Below are 18581 nucleotides of genomic sequence, written 5' to 3'. Positions count from 1 at the left end.
GACCCCCCAGCGACATTGAAGGAACAGTGATATGCTTCCAAGTCATGTTGGTGTTTGCCTTGGAGGGCAATGTGAGGGTGGTTATTATGAGCTGCATACAAAGTCCTCAGACTGTATGTGTTTGGATACTGGCACAGGTCTTTACCCGGAGGGTTATGATGGACTCCGCTTTAGATAAATGGTCCAGGCCTTTCTGAGTGGAGACGAAGTCTGAGATGGGTGTCTTCCACAAAGTAGGTTATATAGTCTAGTGCACCACAGTGGCGCAGCAGTAGAGCTGCTGCCTCACAGCGCTAGAGACTCGGGTTCCATCCTGACTACAGGTCCTGTCTCTACAGAATTTGTACATTCACCCTGTGTTTTTCTCCAAGGGTTTTCTCCGGGTGCTCCGGTTTCCTCCACACACACCAAAGACGTACACGTTTACGGGGTGATCTGTGGTCCTCACGGTGGGCTGAAGGGCCTGTTTTCACGCAGTATCTCAAGCCTAAAGTCATGCAGCACATCTGTCCCCAGTGCATACTGACCATAAAGCCCCCATCAATACTAATCTCATCTATCAGCGGTCTGTGTATCACCTTCTATATGTTGACAACTCAGTGCTTACCTAGATAATTGAAGGTTGAGAGTCTCTGCCCACCCCCCCCCCCCCCCCCCCCACCTTAGGCAGTGCCTTCCAGATCCGAACCACTTTCTGGGTTTTAAAAAATTCTTCCTCGGGTCCCCTTGAACTCTCTGTCCCTTGCCATAAACCTACATCCTCTGGTTTTTAACTCATAGAGTCACACAGAGTGGAAACAGTCCCCTCGGCTCAACTTGCCCACACCGCCCAACATGGCCCATCTACACTAGTCCCACCTGCCTGCGTTTGGCCCACTTCCCTCTAAACCTGTCCTAGCCATGTACCTGTCTATTTGTTTCTTAAAGTTGGGATAGTCCCTGCATCAACTGCATCCTCCGGCAGCTCTCCACCCTTCGTGTAAAAAAAAGTTACCCCTCAGATTCCTATTAAATCTTTCCCCCTTGACCTTAAACCTACGTCCTTCGGTTGTCAATTTCCCAACTCTGGGCAAGAGACTCTGTGCATCTACCCAATCTATTCCTCTCATGATTTTATACACTCCTCCATTGCGGGGAAAGGTTTCACATCATCCACCCATCCTTCGTGCCTCCCAATATTTTGTACAGTTTGCTTGTGTTTTGCCTTCTGATCTCGAGTTTTGCACCCTTCCATCCACAAAGAAACCCACTCTGGCTCCAAATTCTCTCAAGATTTTATTCATTTGAGATGTGGACATCACTGTCAAGGCCAACGTTCGCTTACCATCCGTAATTCCCTTAAAGAGGGCAGTGATCCACCACCTTAAAACTGCAGTGTACCTTTAGATGTGTAGGAAAAAAAAACTGCAGATGCTGGTTTAAATTGAAGGTAGACACAAAATGCTGGAGTAACTCAGCGTGTCAGGCAGCATCTCCTGAGATGCTGCCTGACCTGCTGAGTTACTCCAGCATTTGTGCGTAGCTTTAGATGATGGTGCCCATACTGAATAGACAGTGAAGAGGTTTCATGACTTTCAGCAGATTTAATGGCCATTTAATCCATTCAGCTGGGCTCATCTCCAATCAATGTGTGAACTTCTCATCTAGAATGGTACAGAACAGGAGGGGACCATTTGGCCCATTGTGCTGAGGCAGCTTTCAATGAGCTGTCTGTCATTAGTTTTCCGGAGATGCTGCAGATGCGAGAATCTGGAGCCAAAGCTCTGCATGGTTTGATAGTACTCGTGCCTCATGATTTGACGGGATAGCGCACAAACAAAGTTCTTCCCTATATCTCAGGACACGTGACAATACTAAACCAAGACCAAATCAATCTGCCAGAGAGACTTGGTGCTGCTCTACCTGCTGAGTTCCTCCAGCAGATTGTTAATTGCTATTGATGGTTCCAATTCTCCCTTTCATCTGAAAATCTTCTCTGTTATAAATGTTCAGTTCCCCTTTGAAAGAGGTGATGTTTGCTTCAGATGTTTTATTCCTGCAAACCACAACATTAAAAACTTACGAGGTACAAAGGATATTTCAGACTGGAATCCTGTAGTTTACTCGAGTCTACTCTGCCATTCAATCATGGCTGATCTCTGCCTCCTAATCCCATTTTACTGCCTTCTCCCCATAACCCCTGACACCCGTTCTAATCAAGAATTTGTCTATTTCTGCCTTAAAAATATCCACTGACTTGGCCTCCACAGCTCTTTGCGGCAATGAATTCCACAGATTAACTACCCTCTGACTGAAGAAGTTCCTCCTCACCTCCTTTCTAAAAGAGCACCCTTTAATTCTGAGGCTATGACCTCTGGTCCTAGACTCTCCCACCAGTGGAAACATCCTTTCCACATCCACCCTATCTATGCCTTTCATTATTCTGTAAGTCAATGAGGTCTCCCCTCAAACCTCCTAAACTCCAGCAAGTATTGCCCAGTGCTGTCAAATCCTAATCAGTCTGAAGAAGGGTCCTGACCCGAAATGTCGTCGTCCCTCCGCAGATGCTGCCTGACCCACTCAGTTCTTCCAACATTTTGTGTTTTGCTCAAGATTCCAGCATCTGCAGTTTCTTGTGTCCTCGTCCTGCACAGGATATATGTACATAGCGCTTGGAGATATGTGTACATAGCATTTGGGGTGATTGAATGGTAGACTTGATGAGCTGAATAGCCTAATTCTGCTCCTATAACTTATAAACTTGTTGAACTCTGTGTTGTCACTGGTTCCAACGACCAATCAACCCTCCCGTGTCCATCGAACACATGACAGGCCTTGTCCCACCTACACCTTACTTTGTCAGATTTCTCCCCCTTACTCCTTCAAGCCAACCAGGTATCTCCCCCATGCTCCAACGGTCCGAGGAAGGGTCCTAACCCGGAATGTCATCTGTCCATTCCCTTCACATATGCTGCCCGGCCCACTGAGTTACTCTAGCACTTTGTGTTTTGAACGTGAAACACAGCAACTGTCTGGCCTGAGTTTTTCCAGCTTTTGCAGTTTAGGTTTTGTTTTTTGTAGTCTACGAATTGAGGTGTCTACGTTGGCTTGACTTCCAAGCAGCCGATGGAGTTGAGCTTCTGTTATCCTGTTTGCCACGATTCCTCTCTATATAATTCCTTGTGCAGCTCTCCTAACCTTTTGTATTGCTAACACTACCATGTCTTGCATCCCATCACCTGTTGTGCGAAGTAAGGCAGCTTTCATTTTTCCTTTTAATATCCAAAGTTGATAATTTGTCAGTAAGATCCCCTTTAGATTCTGTGTAAAACCCTCACTAAATCAGGTGAGACTGGCATTGGCCATTGTGGGGTATCAGCATGTGTGTAACGAGCCTTCAAAAGAAGTATGGAGAAACAATTGTGTCGCAGATGTCAGCTAATCATAAAAGCACTTGGCAAACCTGACTTTCCTCGTCATTTGAGCCAGTTTCATTTCCTTTCTGCAGAATAGCCCAACGCAAAACATTTTTTGAAATTGTTAACGTCTTCTTATTTAAAAAAAAAAATCATCTCGTGGATCAGGACATCAGTAGCGAGGCTAGAATATCTATTTCAATACAAACCACTCTTGTCAGTAGCAAATGTGCAGGAAGGAACTGCAGATGCTGGTTTACACCGAAGAAAGACACAAAATGCTGGAGTAACTCAGCAGGTCAGACAGCATCTCTGGAGAAAAGGGATAGGTGACGTTTCGGGTCGAGACCCTTCTTCAGACCCAATACGTCACCTATTCCTTTTCTCCAGAGATGCTGCCTGAGTTACTCCAGTTTTTTGTGTCTATCAGTTTAAACCAGCATCTGCAGTTCCTTCCTACACATGACCACCGAGAAGCCGCTTAAGAACCTGACCGTCTAATTCAATGGATACATTTTATATTTTAAACATTGGTAATCTTTTTGTAATTAAACAGATAATTAAAAATTGATGATTACAAAACTGGAGGGCATTGGGTTAAGGTGTAGGGGGAGAGATTTAAGAGGAACTTCGGACAAATATTTCACTCAGAGGGTGTTCCGTACCTGGCATAATCTGCCAGAGGAAGCTTCAGAGATACAATGTGGAAACAGGCCCTTCGGCGCAACGAGAGAGAGGCTGGACAGCACTCTCTGTCCGTCTTATCATCTCGTTAGTTGGGAAATCTCTAAATGCAAGTTCTTGTTTTCAAATGTTGCAGAGGTTTAGAGAGAAACAAGGAACTGCAGGTGCTGGTTTACAAAAGAAGACGCTAAGTGCTGGAGTAACTCGGCAGGTCAGGCAGCATCTGTAGAGAACATGTATATGTGACGTTTTGTGTCGGGACCCTTCTCCAGTCACAGAAGCGTGGTTTTGGTTTACTCCGTCTGTTGTGGAACCTGTTTGATTATGTTTATTTTTATGTTAATTCATGCATAATGTTAATTTGTGCATTATATTAATTTATGCATTCTGTTCATTCATGCATTCATTAGGCTGACCTGAATTGCAATATTCAAGATGATGCTGGAGCATTCTATGGTGTCACAAGTCAGTACGAGAGCTCAGAAAACATGACAATCACTTGCTCAACGAAGGTCTGCTCATTTGGGAAACAAGTGGTGGAGAAAGTAGAGGTGAGACTTGAGCATAATCTTGGGTTGCAGGTGGATTACAATCATCCAGAATTATTTTGTCAAGGTGGTGTGCACTTTAATGGAGCAGTTCGAGACAACTTGAACACTGACTTCAATTGCATTCATAGAATTTCTTTTGGAACAGATAGATTTAATGCACACAGTCTTTTTCCCATGGTATGGAAATCAAGAACTAGAGGCCAGAGGTTTAAGGCGAGAGGTGAAAGATTTAATAGGAACATGAGGGGCAAGAGGGTGGTATATTGGGTGAGCTGCCAGAAAATGTGGTTGAGCCAAGGACCATGACAATATTTAAAAGACATTTGGACAAGTTCATGGATATGAAAGGTTTAGAGGGACATGTGCCAAACCCGGGCACATGGGGCAAGGTTAGATGGGGCATCATGGTCAGCATAGATGAATTGGGCCAAAGGATCTTTTCTGTGTTAAATGTCTTCTGACTCTAAGCAAGAAACAAACTCCTGGCGACTCTGCCTGGTTTTGCTCCCTCCCTCCCTCCCCTCATAACTTCTCTTCCAGGTTTCTCCCCATACACCATCAGTCTGAAACGTTGTCTGTCCATTCCTCTGCACAGATGCTGCTGTTGAGTTCCTCCAGTATTTTGTTGTTTTTTTTTGCTTAAGATTCCAGCATTTGCAGTTTCTTGTGTCTCCATTTTGCTGAGCTGGTCATAAAGTGTTGTTATGTTATGTATGTTAAACCCTTCTTTCCGAAGAGATTGTTCATCTGGCCATTTCCTTCCACTCAGTCCCTCCAGCAGTTTGTTTTTTGCTCATAGAATTTTACCTAAAACATGAGGCAATTTGGCCCATTATGCCTATGTCTTTTGAGAGAGCTCTCCAATTCTATACTGTATTCCCAATATATCCCTGTACTATTTCCTTTCAAATATTCTTTCAATCTCCTGTTGAAAGTTCCTAATACTGTAACCGCTTTTTAATGTTTTTATCACCTGTCTCTCCTTAATTGTTTTTGTGTTCAGGTTACTGCCCTCCTGGCAGTACTTTTGCTTAATTTACTCATCAAAACATTTCTGGATTCTGAGATAGTCAAGACGGGACAGAAAGAGGCTCTTTGGCCCACCGTGTCCATATTGACCATCAATTAGCAATTGGCCATCGCATGGTCCATAGCCTTCTATTCCTTGACTATTCAATTGCTTGTCTGGATACCTTTGAAATGTTGTAAACGCCTACTACCACTCTTTAAGGCATTGAATTCCAGATTATAACCACCCTCTTAGTGAAAAAAATCTTCCTCTGGTCACCCTTAAATCTCTTTCTCCTTACTCTTAAACTATGTTCTCTAGTTTTTAACACCTTTGAAAAGTTCCCAACTCTCAGTCCTAATGCGGGGTCTCAACCCAAAACTCTGCCTCCACAGATGCTGCTCTACCCGCTGAGTTCCTCCAGCAGTCTGTTTTATTTTCCTCTTGAGAATGCTATTTGCAGCCTCTTGCACTTTCCTACTCTCCACCCTGTCTTCACTCACCACAATTTTGTACACCTTGAGGGGTAGGGGAGGAGGGGAATTTTTTCACCTGGTGGGCGTTTGGACTCTGGAATGCTCAGCCTGACAGGGTGGCAGAGGCAGAGACTCTTGCAATGCGTAACAGATATTTGGATGGGCACTTGAATGCTGAGGACCAGAAGGAAAAGGGGCAGAGTGCTTGAAAATGGGATTCGAACATTGAACAGTAGAGTTCAAGAGCAGGCTCTTCGGCCCATTATGTCCATGCAAAACAATGCCAAGTTCAACTAATCCCCTCTGCCTGCACGTGATCTGTATCCCTCCATTCCTTACATATCCATGTGCCTATTCAATAGGCTCTTAAATTCCACTATTGTATCTGCTTCCACCACCACCCCACCAGTGCGTTCCCGGCACTCACTGCCCTCTGTGTAAAAAAATATTTTACCGCACACCTGCTTTAAACTCTGCCCCCTCACCTTAAAGCTATGGCCTCTCGTCTTATCTAGCATAGATAGGTATTTGACAATCGGCAGTGATACAATGGGCCACAAGGTCTATTTCCCTGCTGAATTACTCTGTAAATTTAAGAAGGAAACAAATATTAGGAGGAGCAATGAAACAACCTGCTGGTGGAACTTAACTGGGGAGATCAGCTTCTGTAGAGAGAAAAGGAATGGTCAATGTTTTGGATTGAATCAAATATTATGAGGAGGATGAGGAGGAGCAGGGAGGAGTTTGAGTATTGAGTCAGCAATCCTTTTTTTGTGGTTTGAGGTGCCCTATGCCCTGCACTATCATTCTCTTCCCTATTGTAGTGTCACTCCAAGGATCATGCAAGTCGATTGCTTTCTGTATTGCCGGAGTTCTCCCTCCCTCTTGTGGCCATACCTGGTAAACTCAACTCCGAGTTCAGTCCCAAGTTTAGACACAAAATGCTGGTGTACTTCAGCGGTTCAGGCAGCATCTCTGGAGAAAAAGGAATTGGTGGTGTTTCGGGTCGGAACCCTTCTTCAGACTTCAATCCCAAATTTGTCAAGTTTTAAAGAATACTCCTCTATACTCCTGATAGAAGTGGATAAAATGATGAGAGGCATAGACTTGGTAGACAAATAGGACTTTTTACCCAGGGTGGAAATGTCAAAGACTATGGTGAAAGAGGCAAAGTTTCAAGAAGATGTGCAGGGCAAGTTTTTTCTCTTGAGAGTGGTGCATGCATGGACCATGCTGCCAGGGGGGGGGATGGGATCTTCTGTGGTTGGAAAGGTTACATTATCTTCACCCGACCATTTGGGGGCTTCCATAAAGCATACACTATGGCCAAATGTTCTACTGGTTTGGTTTATTCAGTTCACTTTATTCAGAACATTATTATTCAATTTATCAAAAAGTAATAATTAATTTTTGCGAATATTTCCCCCAGACTGAATATGCACGGTTTGAGAATGGACGTTTTGTATACAGAATAAACCGCTCCCCGATGTGTGAGTACATGATCAACTTCATTCACAAGCTCAAACACTTACCGGAAAAATACATGATGAACAGCGTATTGGAGAATTTCACAATTTTATTGGTGAGTCTCTCCTTTCATCTAAAACCCAAATTAATTGAGTGTTGCACTATTTAATCCGACAGCTATGTTCAAGTAAAACTTTCCCAGGAACATTTGGAATTCAGCAAAGCACAAAGTGCTGGGAGGAACTCGGTGGATCAGGCAGCATCTGTGGACAGGAATGGATGGGTGACGTTCCTGGGTCAGGACCCTTTAGTTTAATTTAATTTAGAGATACAACGTGGAAACAGGCCTCCCGTAGGCTGGATTGAACCCGGGTCTCTGGCACTGTAAGGCAGCAACTCTACCGCTGCGCCACCGTCCCGCCTAGACTGATTGGAGTAGAGGGGTGAAACTTGGAAAAGAGCGATGGGGGTAGGACAAAGCCTGGCAAGTGATAGGTGGATACAGGTGAGGGGGATGGTTAGCAGATTAATGGAACAAATGACAAAGGCTAGAGATCAAAAGGAAACTATTTTTTCTTGTTACTTGGATATCATTATTTGGCTGTAGTCTGGATCTTGTTGAGGATTAATGTGATACCATGGTTTCAGACAGGGAAAAGGGATTAACTTATTTCAGGCTAGTCAACTTGCTGCTGATGTTGGGAAATCACTGGGAAGAATGAAGAAACAATATAACTGCATCTCAAGAATGTCAGTCAGTTCTTGGCAGAAAGCATGGGTTTGGTAAGGGGAGAGGAACACAAGAGACTGCAGACTGGAATCTTGAGCAAAACAAAAAGTGCTGGGAGAAACTCAGCAGGTCAGGCAGCAACTGTGGAGGGAGTAGACAGATGACGTTTTTGGTCGAGACCCTTCTTCAGACCGATAGAATGAGGGGGGAGATAGACAATAGGTGCAGGAGGAGGCCATTCGGCCCTTCGAGCCAGCACCGCCATTCAATGTGATCATGGCTGATCATTCTCAATCAGTACCCCGTTCCTGCCTTCTCCCCATACCCCCTGACTCCGCTATCCTTAAGAGCTCTATCTAGCTCTCTCTTGAATGCATTCAGAGAATTGGCCTCCACTGCCTTCTGATGCAGAGAATTCCACAGATTCACAACTCTCTGACTGAAAAAGTTTTTCCTCATCTCAATTCTAAATCGCCTACCCCTTATTCTTAAACTGTGGCCCCTTGTTCTGGACTCCCCCAACATTGGGAACATGTTTCCTGCCTCTAACGTGTCCAACCCCTTAATAATCTTATACGTTTCGATAAGATCTCCTCTCATCCTAAATTCCAGCGTATACAAGCCTAGTCGCTCCAGTCTTTCAACATATGACAGTCCCGCCATTCCGGGAATTAACCTAGTAAACCTATGCTGCACGCCCTCACAGATGTGCAAGAATTTGAGATCACAGAAACCGCACGAGTCGTGTTAACGACTATTTGAAACAATAAAAGTACATGGAGGGAGCCAAGCATTGGGATTAAAGTTGTACATGTTCTCATTTTGGTCACTATCCCAATTTGTCCAAAGAAGCATCCTGACCCGAAACATCATCCGTCTATTTCCTTCCACTGATGCTGCCTGACCTGCTAAGTTCCTCCTGCACTCAGTATTTTTTTTAATTGTTCAAGATTCCATCATCTGCAGTCTCATGTATCTCCATCCCAATGTGTTGTCGGGTGTCCGAATGTCAATGCTCGTTCTATTAATGCTCCAACGCAGCTCTTTCTAAATTCTTAAATGAAACTTGTTTTCTTAGTTGTGGGAGAGATCGCTCAGGATTTTATTTTGTTGCCTCCAGGTGGTAACAAACAGGGACACACAGGAGACGCTTCTGTGCATGGCTTGTGTGTTTGAAGTTTCTACCAGTGAACATGGAGCGCAGCATCACACCTACAGGCTCATGAAGGAATAACCATGAAAACTTCATTCCCTCTCTGGAGAAAGAAAAACACAGCTGTAATTGAATAGACTAAAAACCTCAAACATGTGGCAGTGCCTCAAATCAATTGATACACCCGTAACCCGTCTGAATTTCTGATGTAGGTAGCCTTTTTGTGTGTGTGTGTGAGTGTGTGTGTGTGCGCGCGTGTGTATATACATTAAGAGCTGTGAATTATGGTACCATATTGATAGGTTTTTATATTGAAATTATCTGTGCTTCAAGATTTCTTTTTTAAAACAAATTACCTGTTTGAGTTACTACATTGGAAAAAAATGGGACTATCACGTCTAAATTTTGTTCTAATAATTATGGAAGCATTGTCTATTCAGTACAAGGGTTTCTGTGTCAACAGAAAGCAAAAAGAAACAAAAGACAGGAACATAATGATTGTAGACACAATGCATTTAACTGTGGAATGACTGCCTGCCTTTGTAAAGATAATTTATTTAAAGAGTTTTTTTTTCCAAAGATAGTATGTTCACAGGTATATATTTATCAACATGTGAATATGCAGGAGATGGCATCAGGATATAGTTCAAGACTTCAGGTCAAGAATTATCGTAATGCTGGTGTGAAGAATGTCAGTGATTTCATGGTCACCAGGTCTATTTGCTTTCAGGTTTCCTTATTCTTTTTTTTTTAAACACACACACTCCTTTTTTAAAAAAAAATATAACATTGGTCAACAGTTCCTTGCAACATTTAGCTGAACAGTTTTAGGAAATCCTGCTGCAAAAAGCATGCTCACCAGGTTTAGATGAATGGGAACTTGTCACAACGTGAATGAGTGCAGACCCACAATGGAAGTATTTTGGAGATTAGGACTAAAATGGGATTAGGCCAGTTGAATTGGTACTGTCCAGCGATGCCAACACGTGCTTTTATTTAAAAGAAAAATCAGTTGTAGAAAGGATCATTTGCTTTTTATTTTTTTAGTTGTGAGACTAAATCACAAGATAATGGGGATGTGTGACAAACTGGTTATTTAGTACAAAGGAAATTAATTTCTAAAACGTTAGTCCCAGTCATGAGATTACAAGGCAAAAACAAAATTCTGCGGGCACTTAAAATCCCCTGCTGACTTTACACAGTAATATTCAATACTTAACCCTTTCTAGTCCATGTAGAAATCTCAGCTAGGTTCCCAGTGAATGTTTCCAGGCCATTTGTTAGTTGTGTATGTGCCAGCTGTACTGTTTCAGTTCTGTGAGGAAAGATGATACCAAATTAAAACAACAATCATATCACAAGAATTTATTATAAGAGTACTGTGAGTTAAGAAACAGCAATGACTTTTGTATGTTTCTATAATTCTATTTTGTAATAGTGTTTGGAAATTTACTTTTTGGAGAAAAAAAAGTGTATTTTTTGCATCGGAAGAAAGTGCATGTTTAGAAAAACCAAGGGAGATAATTCAGTACACGCGGATCTGGTCCCGACGTGGGTTTGTAAATGACGCTTGCTTGAAGAGGCTGGTAACTGAACCAGTGTGGTTAGTGTCCTTGAGTGGGTGAAGACAGCTTGGTTTGATGGAATGAAAGAAACTGCCAGCTAGAATCCATCAGCAAATAAACAAGGGACTTATTGGTGCCTCCATATTCTGACCTCTTGGTTCTCTCTGAGACGCAGTGTACTCTCACAAGGGGTCTTGCCTGTTTTTTGATGTGCGTGCGTGTGTGTATATGTGTGTGTGTGCGTGTTTCAACTTTGGTACTTGTGTGTGTAACAGCTGTGGTTCCCCCATGTTACTTGACAGGTAAGCTCGCTGTCGTGTAACAAAACCAGCTTATCCTGTGTCATTTCTATGACTTTTAAGTTTGAATTTCTGTACGTTGAAATAATCTGCAGTGGCACAGTTACTAGATGTTCAATTTTGGGGATTTGAGGAAAAATGTCATGGTTTTAAAGCATTTGTCTTAACACACTTAAACGTGTACAAAGAAAAAAATATATATTGTGATCACTGTTCATTGTAAGAAATTATTGAAACCCAAATAAGAAGTTACTGAGGCTGTGAGTTCTTTGCTAAGCTGGAAGTTATCAGTGACTTTTTTTCAGATGTAATTTTAATTCAGTGCTGCCAAAGCGTAGATTAATCAGTGCCTTAATAGCGTACTATAGAAAGTTACAATTCATCTGTAGATCTGCCTATTTTAATTGGATGATACTGTGCTTTGAGAACAATGCTTTGTCTCACGATTGTTCCTGACACACGTGTGTTGCAAACAATGAATCTGAACACACTTGTAAAGTATTTTGAAAAAAAATCTTTTTGGTAAAGTGTGTTAAATTGTATGCCAACCAGTGATAAAACAATCACTTCCAATTTGGTCAAACGAGGATCCTGTTTCGGAGCTTGGATTGGAATGAGCATTGAATGCAAGAGTAGCCAGCCTTTTAAACACATGCCTTTAACAACTAATGACCAAATAACAATCTCCATATGATCTCCTGCACTCCAGCACGTAAGTGCCTTTGTTTTTTGATATTCCAGCCTAGAAAAGATCTGTTCAGTCAAATGAAATGTAAATTGTGTGCAGATCGGAAACCAAATAAAACTAAAAAAAGTGATCACCTTTAATGCCTTTTACTGAGTACTGCAAACAAATTGAAGTCTTGAAGGTGGCGTTTTTGAAGTATGTTCGGAGAAGCTGACAGATTCATAGATACAACTGAGGTTACACATTGTATAGCGGAAACAAAAAAAGATAAAAAATTATTATAATTGTTTATTTTTTTAGCGGATGTTATAGAGTTTGAATCTTGGTGGAGTTTGACTATTGTATGAGAAACCGTGAACAGTTGTTGGCTAAACAGTAACCTTGACAATACTGTGTCAGCATCCAACGTACTTACATACAGTGCCTGCGGTTTTTAGAATAGTGAAGACTGATTAAATTATACGTTTAAGAAGTGCATCATGTGAGCCTCCAAGGTGGTAGCTCAAATTAAATGTTGGATTTGGTTTGTACAGGATTATATAGAATGAGCAGCCGAGAAATGGACTGAGTCACCTCGTTCCTACTAGTGTTGATGCTCAGTACAATTCTCCTTTCTGCTTGTTGTTCCCAATCCCTCTCCCCTACCCCCATTAACCTCTCTTGTTCTTTTCTCACACTTTCTTCTTAAATAGAAGCACACATACTAGTGAGTTCTGGAAGAAGACACTTCTCTTGAACTCCCTGTTGGACTTTTTTGTTAAGAACTTTGCAACTCTGAAGACTTCTCTTAAATCCCATCTCCTATAATCCAAAATTCTCTCCACCGAGGTACCCCTGAAACACAACTCCTAACTTTTCTCAGTTGCCTCATACAGTCTTGTTCTTGCCTGCATTAGTTTCTTTGGGATATCACGAGGCATCGGTTGTCTCCTTCCTCTTGTGCAAAGATGCTCACAAGATCATTCCACTCGTCAGACCAAGATATGATCAGGAGGTGCATCCATTGCCAAGGTTGCGTGACCTCTGTGGCAGCAGATTCTGGTGTCTTGACATTTATATCAAGACTAAGACATGGGCATCAGCACAACGTTTGAGCATTCAACAAGAATTTCCACCCACTTCAACCTGCAAACCTGATCTAACCTTCTCCTCGTCCCCCTCAAGTTTTGCCTTGAATGGATTTCACTTGGCTCAATGATCCCTGATGGTCTTGTGTTTCACATTCGAGGCTAACTTTGGGTGAAGGAGGATCTTGTGTAATTACTACTGGTTTTCTAAAGAGACTGCGTTATTTATAACCCTCCGAGAAGTTGTGATGATCCATTCTGACGACCACTTCAGATCGTTTCATATTTCCACACATCGCATCCACCTGCCATCTCTCTTGTCTAAAGATTGGCGCTGCCCAGTTAATGATTGACTCGGACAAAGTGCTCAGCTGGGAGGAAAGCTGCCAGAGGGTTTGGTGAAGAAGTTTGAATGTTGACCTTGAGATTGGGAGAGGAGGTTCTTAGTGGAAACATGATGAGCTGCCAACATGGATAAGTGGCCAGCTTGACATCATGTTATTCAACTTGCACCATCCATTCCATTCTCAATGTGTGGGAAGGAACTGCAGATGCTAGTATAAAATGAAGGTCGGCACAAAAAGCATCTCGTATGTCGCTTGGACAGCTTACAGCCCAGTGGTATGAATATTGATTTCTCTAACTTCAGGTAGCCCCGGCATTCCCTCTCACTCTCTATCCCTCCCCCACCCAAGTCGCACTAGCCTTGTGTTTTCACCCCACAAACAGCTAACAACGGCCTTTATCATCATTACTTTTATGGATATCTTTCATTCATTGTTTTTTATCTCTCCACATTACCGTCTATATCTCTCGTTTCCCTTATCCCTAACCAGTCTGAAGAAGGGTCTCGACCTGAAACGTCACCCATTCCTTCTCTCCAGAGATGCTGCCTGACCCGCTGAGTTACTCCAGCTTTTAGTGTCCCCCCGTTCTCAATAGTCATTTATCCCTTCAGTGCCAGGTTCCAGCTGATTTTTGGAATTGGTTTGCTGATGCAGCCTGCAATCTAACATCACATTGTCTTCTGATAGGGCAATGTGCAGCAAATATGTACCTGGAACAATTCTTAAATCAAACGTAATGTTACCTCCATTGAAGAAATAGTTCTCCTGCCCTATGCACTCCACATCTGCAGTATGGGTGAACCGTGGCAGTTCATTTCTGCATGTGAGTCGTGACAGGAAGGGGCTGTTCGTCTCATCTTGTCTATGCCAGCCCTTCGAAAGGTGATTGGTATCAAAGCCTGAAACCCTCTCCTCTCCTAGTCTGCCTTGATAAATGCTCTCGCTGGATCTTCTTTCACTGCCCTTTCAGACTGCGGGTCTGCCTGCATTCAGGGTTCCTCGTTTTCTGGATTTTTGACTGAAACGTGCGCCTCCTGTTTTAATGGGGGTGCATCCGTGTCAGAATAGCGAACGGTCTGACTGATAGGTGCCTTGGACTCCGTGTCTCAGCCGTCTTTAAACGGAATCCCATTGAGGGACGAGAAGGTGCACAGGAGAAGCTACCAAAGAAAACTTGCTTTTTACAGAGTTGGATAAAATGAGAAGAACACAAAGGGCTGCAGTAATTCAGCGGGTCAGGCAGCACCTCCAGAGAACATGGATAAGTGACTGATTCAGACAATCGGTCTGAAGAAAGATCCCGACCTGAATGTTCTCCAAGGACACTGCCTGACCCACTGAGTTACTCTAGCACTGGGTGCCTTTTTTGTTTACCAGTATCTGCTGGTTCTTATATCTACTTATGGAAACATAAGGTAATACAAAACTCTGCATCCCAGTTCCATAATCCACATCAAGTCCCTTCTGCCCTTCACTGCAGTACTTGCTACCTGCATTGGGTCCAATGTGTGGGTGTGTTCATAAGTTATAGGAGCAGAATTAGGCCATTCAGCCCATCAAGTCTATTCTGCCATTCAAGCATGGCTGATATATCTTTCCCTTTCAACTTCATTCTCCTCCCCATAATCCCTGACACCCTTACTAATCAAGAATCTGTCAAACGCCATCTTAAAAATATCAATTGACGGCCTCCACAGCCATCTGTGGCGATGAATTCCACAGATTCACCACCCTTTGACTAAAGAAATTCCTTCTCATCTCCTTTCTAGAGGTATGTCCTTTTACTCTGATGCTGTGGCCCCTGGTCCTAGACTGTCCCACTAGTGGAAACATCCTGTCCATATTCACTTTATCCAGGTGTGTGTGTGTGATGCTTCAATCTTTAGAAATCATCCTCATTGGTCCACTTTGGTCTTGCTCCCCACCCCATTGGTGTTGCCTGTAAAATAGTCATGTTCCAAGTCTAGCATCTTTCTCAGATGCAAAGTTAATTGCTCTGCCATTGACAGGCCTTCCTTCAGTCCTGGGGACCCTAGGATCTGGGATTCACCCTGCGCCTTCCTACTTTAAGCTGCTTCTTACAAGCCTACCTGACTAAAAGTCACCCTCCCCAATTTTTCCTTCCATGTGGTTTAGCATCACGTCTTTTTTGATGGTTGTCGGTGAAGCCCTTTGGGACATGTAAAGGCACTTTATGAACGAAAGTTGTTGTTGTTGAAAGGTTTGTGAGCCCATTCACGTGCTGAAGGGTGTGGTGAGAGCTGCAGAGATCCCCAGTGTTTCTCAGTGACTTCTCCACAATGCTTCAGGTTCATTGATGTGGGTGACTAGCAATGGCTTTGGAGGTCTTTATTTATGAGTAGCCTTTCTCGAGAGAGAGAGAGAGAGAGAGAGAGAGAGAGAGAGAGAGAGAGAGAGAGAGAGAGAGAGAGAGAGAGAGAGAGAGAGAGAGAGAGAATTGAGAGTCCTGGTCCTGTTTGTTTGACTTATTCCTTTTAACCATGTTCCTTCTTTAAGAATTACATTGTTTCACTTTGGGACATATGACAAAACAAAACCCCTCTTGACTCTTGATGATTTGTGGAGCTTTTTTTTAAAAACCATTACTTTAAATGCATTTTTGGAGCTCTCTATTTTTAATGTCCAAAATTATGTTTTTATTTCAGATACGTCCACCAAGTACAAACAAAAAAAGGGCACTTTCTAAACATGTGCACAGGAGTATAAAACCCACTGCTACATACTTACACATACATGTACACACGCAGTTAGCAGGCACATGTACAAAGGTGCATGCTTATACGCACAGTGTAAGTAGTAGACACCCAAGTCGAAGGATGTGGGTAAAGTGGATTATCTGTGCACCACTGTCACAGTGGGGTCGTTTTGGTGCATTAGGGGGTGTTAGGAATTGTTAAATATAATTCTAGAAATGCTAATATATAGATTTGGTTACTCTGCAAGGAGGAACAGTAACTGTGAGTGTAGGAGTTTTGCTTTTGTGACCTGTGCGGTCGGTGGAAGGCACGGTAGGCTGTTGGAGTTGTTATTGTTTTTTAAATTTTGCGGTGGAGTACTCTTGGATTAAATTTGCAGAATGCCCTGTTATCTCTTTATTGGCAAATTGTTTCATTGTGGCCTGAATGGCGTTGTGGCCTGTGACTTGCTGAAGTGAAGATTAGCCAGGGGAATACATATGTGCCTGAATCAAGGAGTTCTGTATCCTTCAAACCTAAAGTAGCCTTTCATTTTGTTTCCTCTGTCTGCAAGTACCTTCTGCATAAACAAATGTTTATTTTTGTGTGTGTCAGCTCACATTTATAAAATAACTCATTGAATTTAACGTGCTTATTTTCTGTGTTGTAATGTGTATGAAATGGTATTGTGGCTTTAATTGATTTAAACAATGCTCAGTGATTAGTTTTGATATCACCTACAGCTGGCAAATTTGATAGAAATTTCTTTTTTTTTCTCCTTTTTCGCTTTATCTCATGCTCCCTGAAAAAAGTGAGTTATCGCTGTTACTGTCAAAACTTTACACGCCATTGCCCTGGCGAACATTTGTACCCCTGAAGCACGTTTTTCTAAAGGGTCATAATCTGGTCAATCTTGCGTTGCTGCCTATGGAAACCTACTGTGTGCATACTGGCTTCCGTGTGACATTACAACAGTGATAGCACTTCATTGGCCTTAAAGTACTTTGGAATGAGCTGAAAGGGATGTGAAAGATGTTATGAAATGCAAGCCACTTTAAAACTTCCGTAAGGATGGGTTATTTGCAGTAACTAATCGCAACACTGCCTTCAAAGTTTTGCAATCAGTGTTTTATCCTTTGTTCCCGAAATACTATTTTGCTCAAATCCAGCAGATGAGTTAGTCGTTTTTTTAACAAGCACTTGCTTCGTTCCTCCTGCAAAGCGCGTCCCTATCAGTCTTTCAGAGTGATCCCAAGAAAACTTTCAAAGAAGGAGATTATGCCAAACTTGCGAGCTGTATCATGTTTTGTATTGCTGTTAACGTGCAGGTACCGGTACCTTATTTTTGGTTATAACTGTTTAAAAATGTTGGCTTTGATGTAAACTCATCTTTACTATGGATAGTTATATGAAATTTATAGGGTTTTGTGTGCAGAAAATCTTTTACAGGTGCTTTGTATAAAGGATGTATCTTAGCTTTCTTGGTACCAATGTGTGATAACCTAATTATCCATGACAGTTAAAGTGCAATTATTTGATCATCACTCGGAAACACAACTTTGTGTGTCCTTTACAGCAAATGTTTGACACATTTTAATGACACATTTTAAGGCCTTCCTAATTAAAGTGGTAGACATTTTGTAGCTTTCTAGAAACTTTGTATTTGTATTCATACAGTATAAATCAACAATAAAAAAAAGGAAACTACTCTAATTCTCTGCCTTTTATTGTCAAGGTGGGCTTAGATCTGCTCGAGAGTGGATCGGGTGTAGTCAGTGCTTTTCTTGTGATGGTACTGTGCTTGGGTAATGGATAAGACAGAGAACATTGCGGCACAGGAACAGGCTCTTCAGCACAAGTTCTGTACCGAACATGATGTCAAGTTTAACTCATCTCTGCCTGTATGTGATCCATATCCCTCCATTCCCTGCCTAAGCATGTGCCTATCGGAAAGCCTTTTAAACGTCACTATCACCCACCACCACCCCTGGCAGCGTATTCCAGGCACCTATTACCCTATCACCTGTTGCCCTGCATAAGGTCATAAATGATAGTAGAATTAGGCCATTTGGCCCATCAAGTCTACTCTGCCATTCAATCATGACTGATCTATCTCTCCCTCCTAACCCCATTCTCCTGCCTTCTCCCCATAACCCCTGACGCCTGCACATCTCCTTTAAACTTTCCTCCTCTTACCTTAGAGCTATGCCCTCTAATCTTTGACACTTCCACCCAGGAGAAAATACTCTGACGGTCTACCCTATCTATGCCTCTCATAATTTTATATATTTCTATCGGGTCTCCCTGCAACTTGTGGTGTTTCAGAGAAAACAATCCAAGTTTACTCAACCTCTTCTCATAGTTAGTACCCTCTAATCCAGATAGCATTCTGGTGAACCCTCTCCAAAGCCTCCACATCCTTCCTGTAATGGGCGAACCTGAACTGCACAGGTA

At 42.5% G+C, this 18581-nt stretch overlaps 1 protein-coding gene across 1 annotated transcript in view; it reads left to right on the top strand.

Moving 5' to 3' along the window:
• Positions 1-17811, top strand: part of LOC144602163 (transcriptional enhancer factor TEF-1) — a 124684-nt gene extending 106873 nt beyond the window's left edge. The window contains exons 13-15 of the mRNA XM_078414900.1: positions 4490-4630; positions 7545-7697; positions 9433-17811. Coding sequence (XP_078271026.1) covers positions 4490-4630; positions 7545-7697; positions 9433-9546 — 408 coding nt within the window. The 3' untranslated portion in view covers positions 9547-17811. The remainder of the gene's footprint in view (positions 1-4489; positions 4631-7544; positions 7698-9432) is intronic.
• Positions 17812-18581: the final 770 nt, after the last annotated feature.

This window comes from Rhinoraja longicauda, chromosome 18 (genome assembly GCF_053455715.1).
Source record: "Rhinoraja longicauda isolate Sanriku21f chromosome 18, sRhiLon1.1, whole genome shotgun sequence".
Lineage (NCBI taxonomy): Eukaryota > Metazoa > Chordata > Chondrichthyes > Rajiformes > Arhynchobatidae > Rhinoraja > Rhinoraja longicauda.
This window is presented reverse-complemented; position numbering and strand designations above follow the sequence as displayed.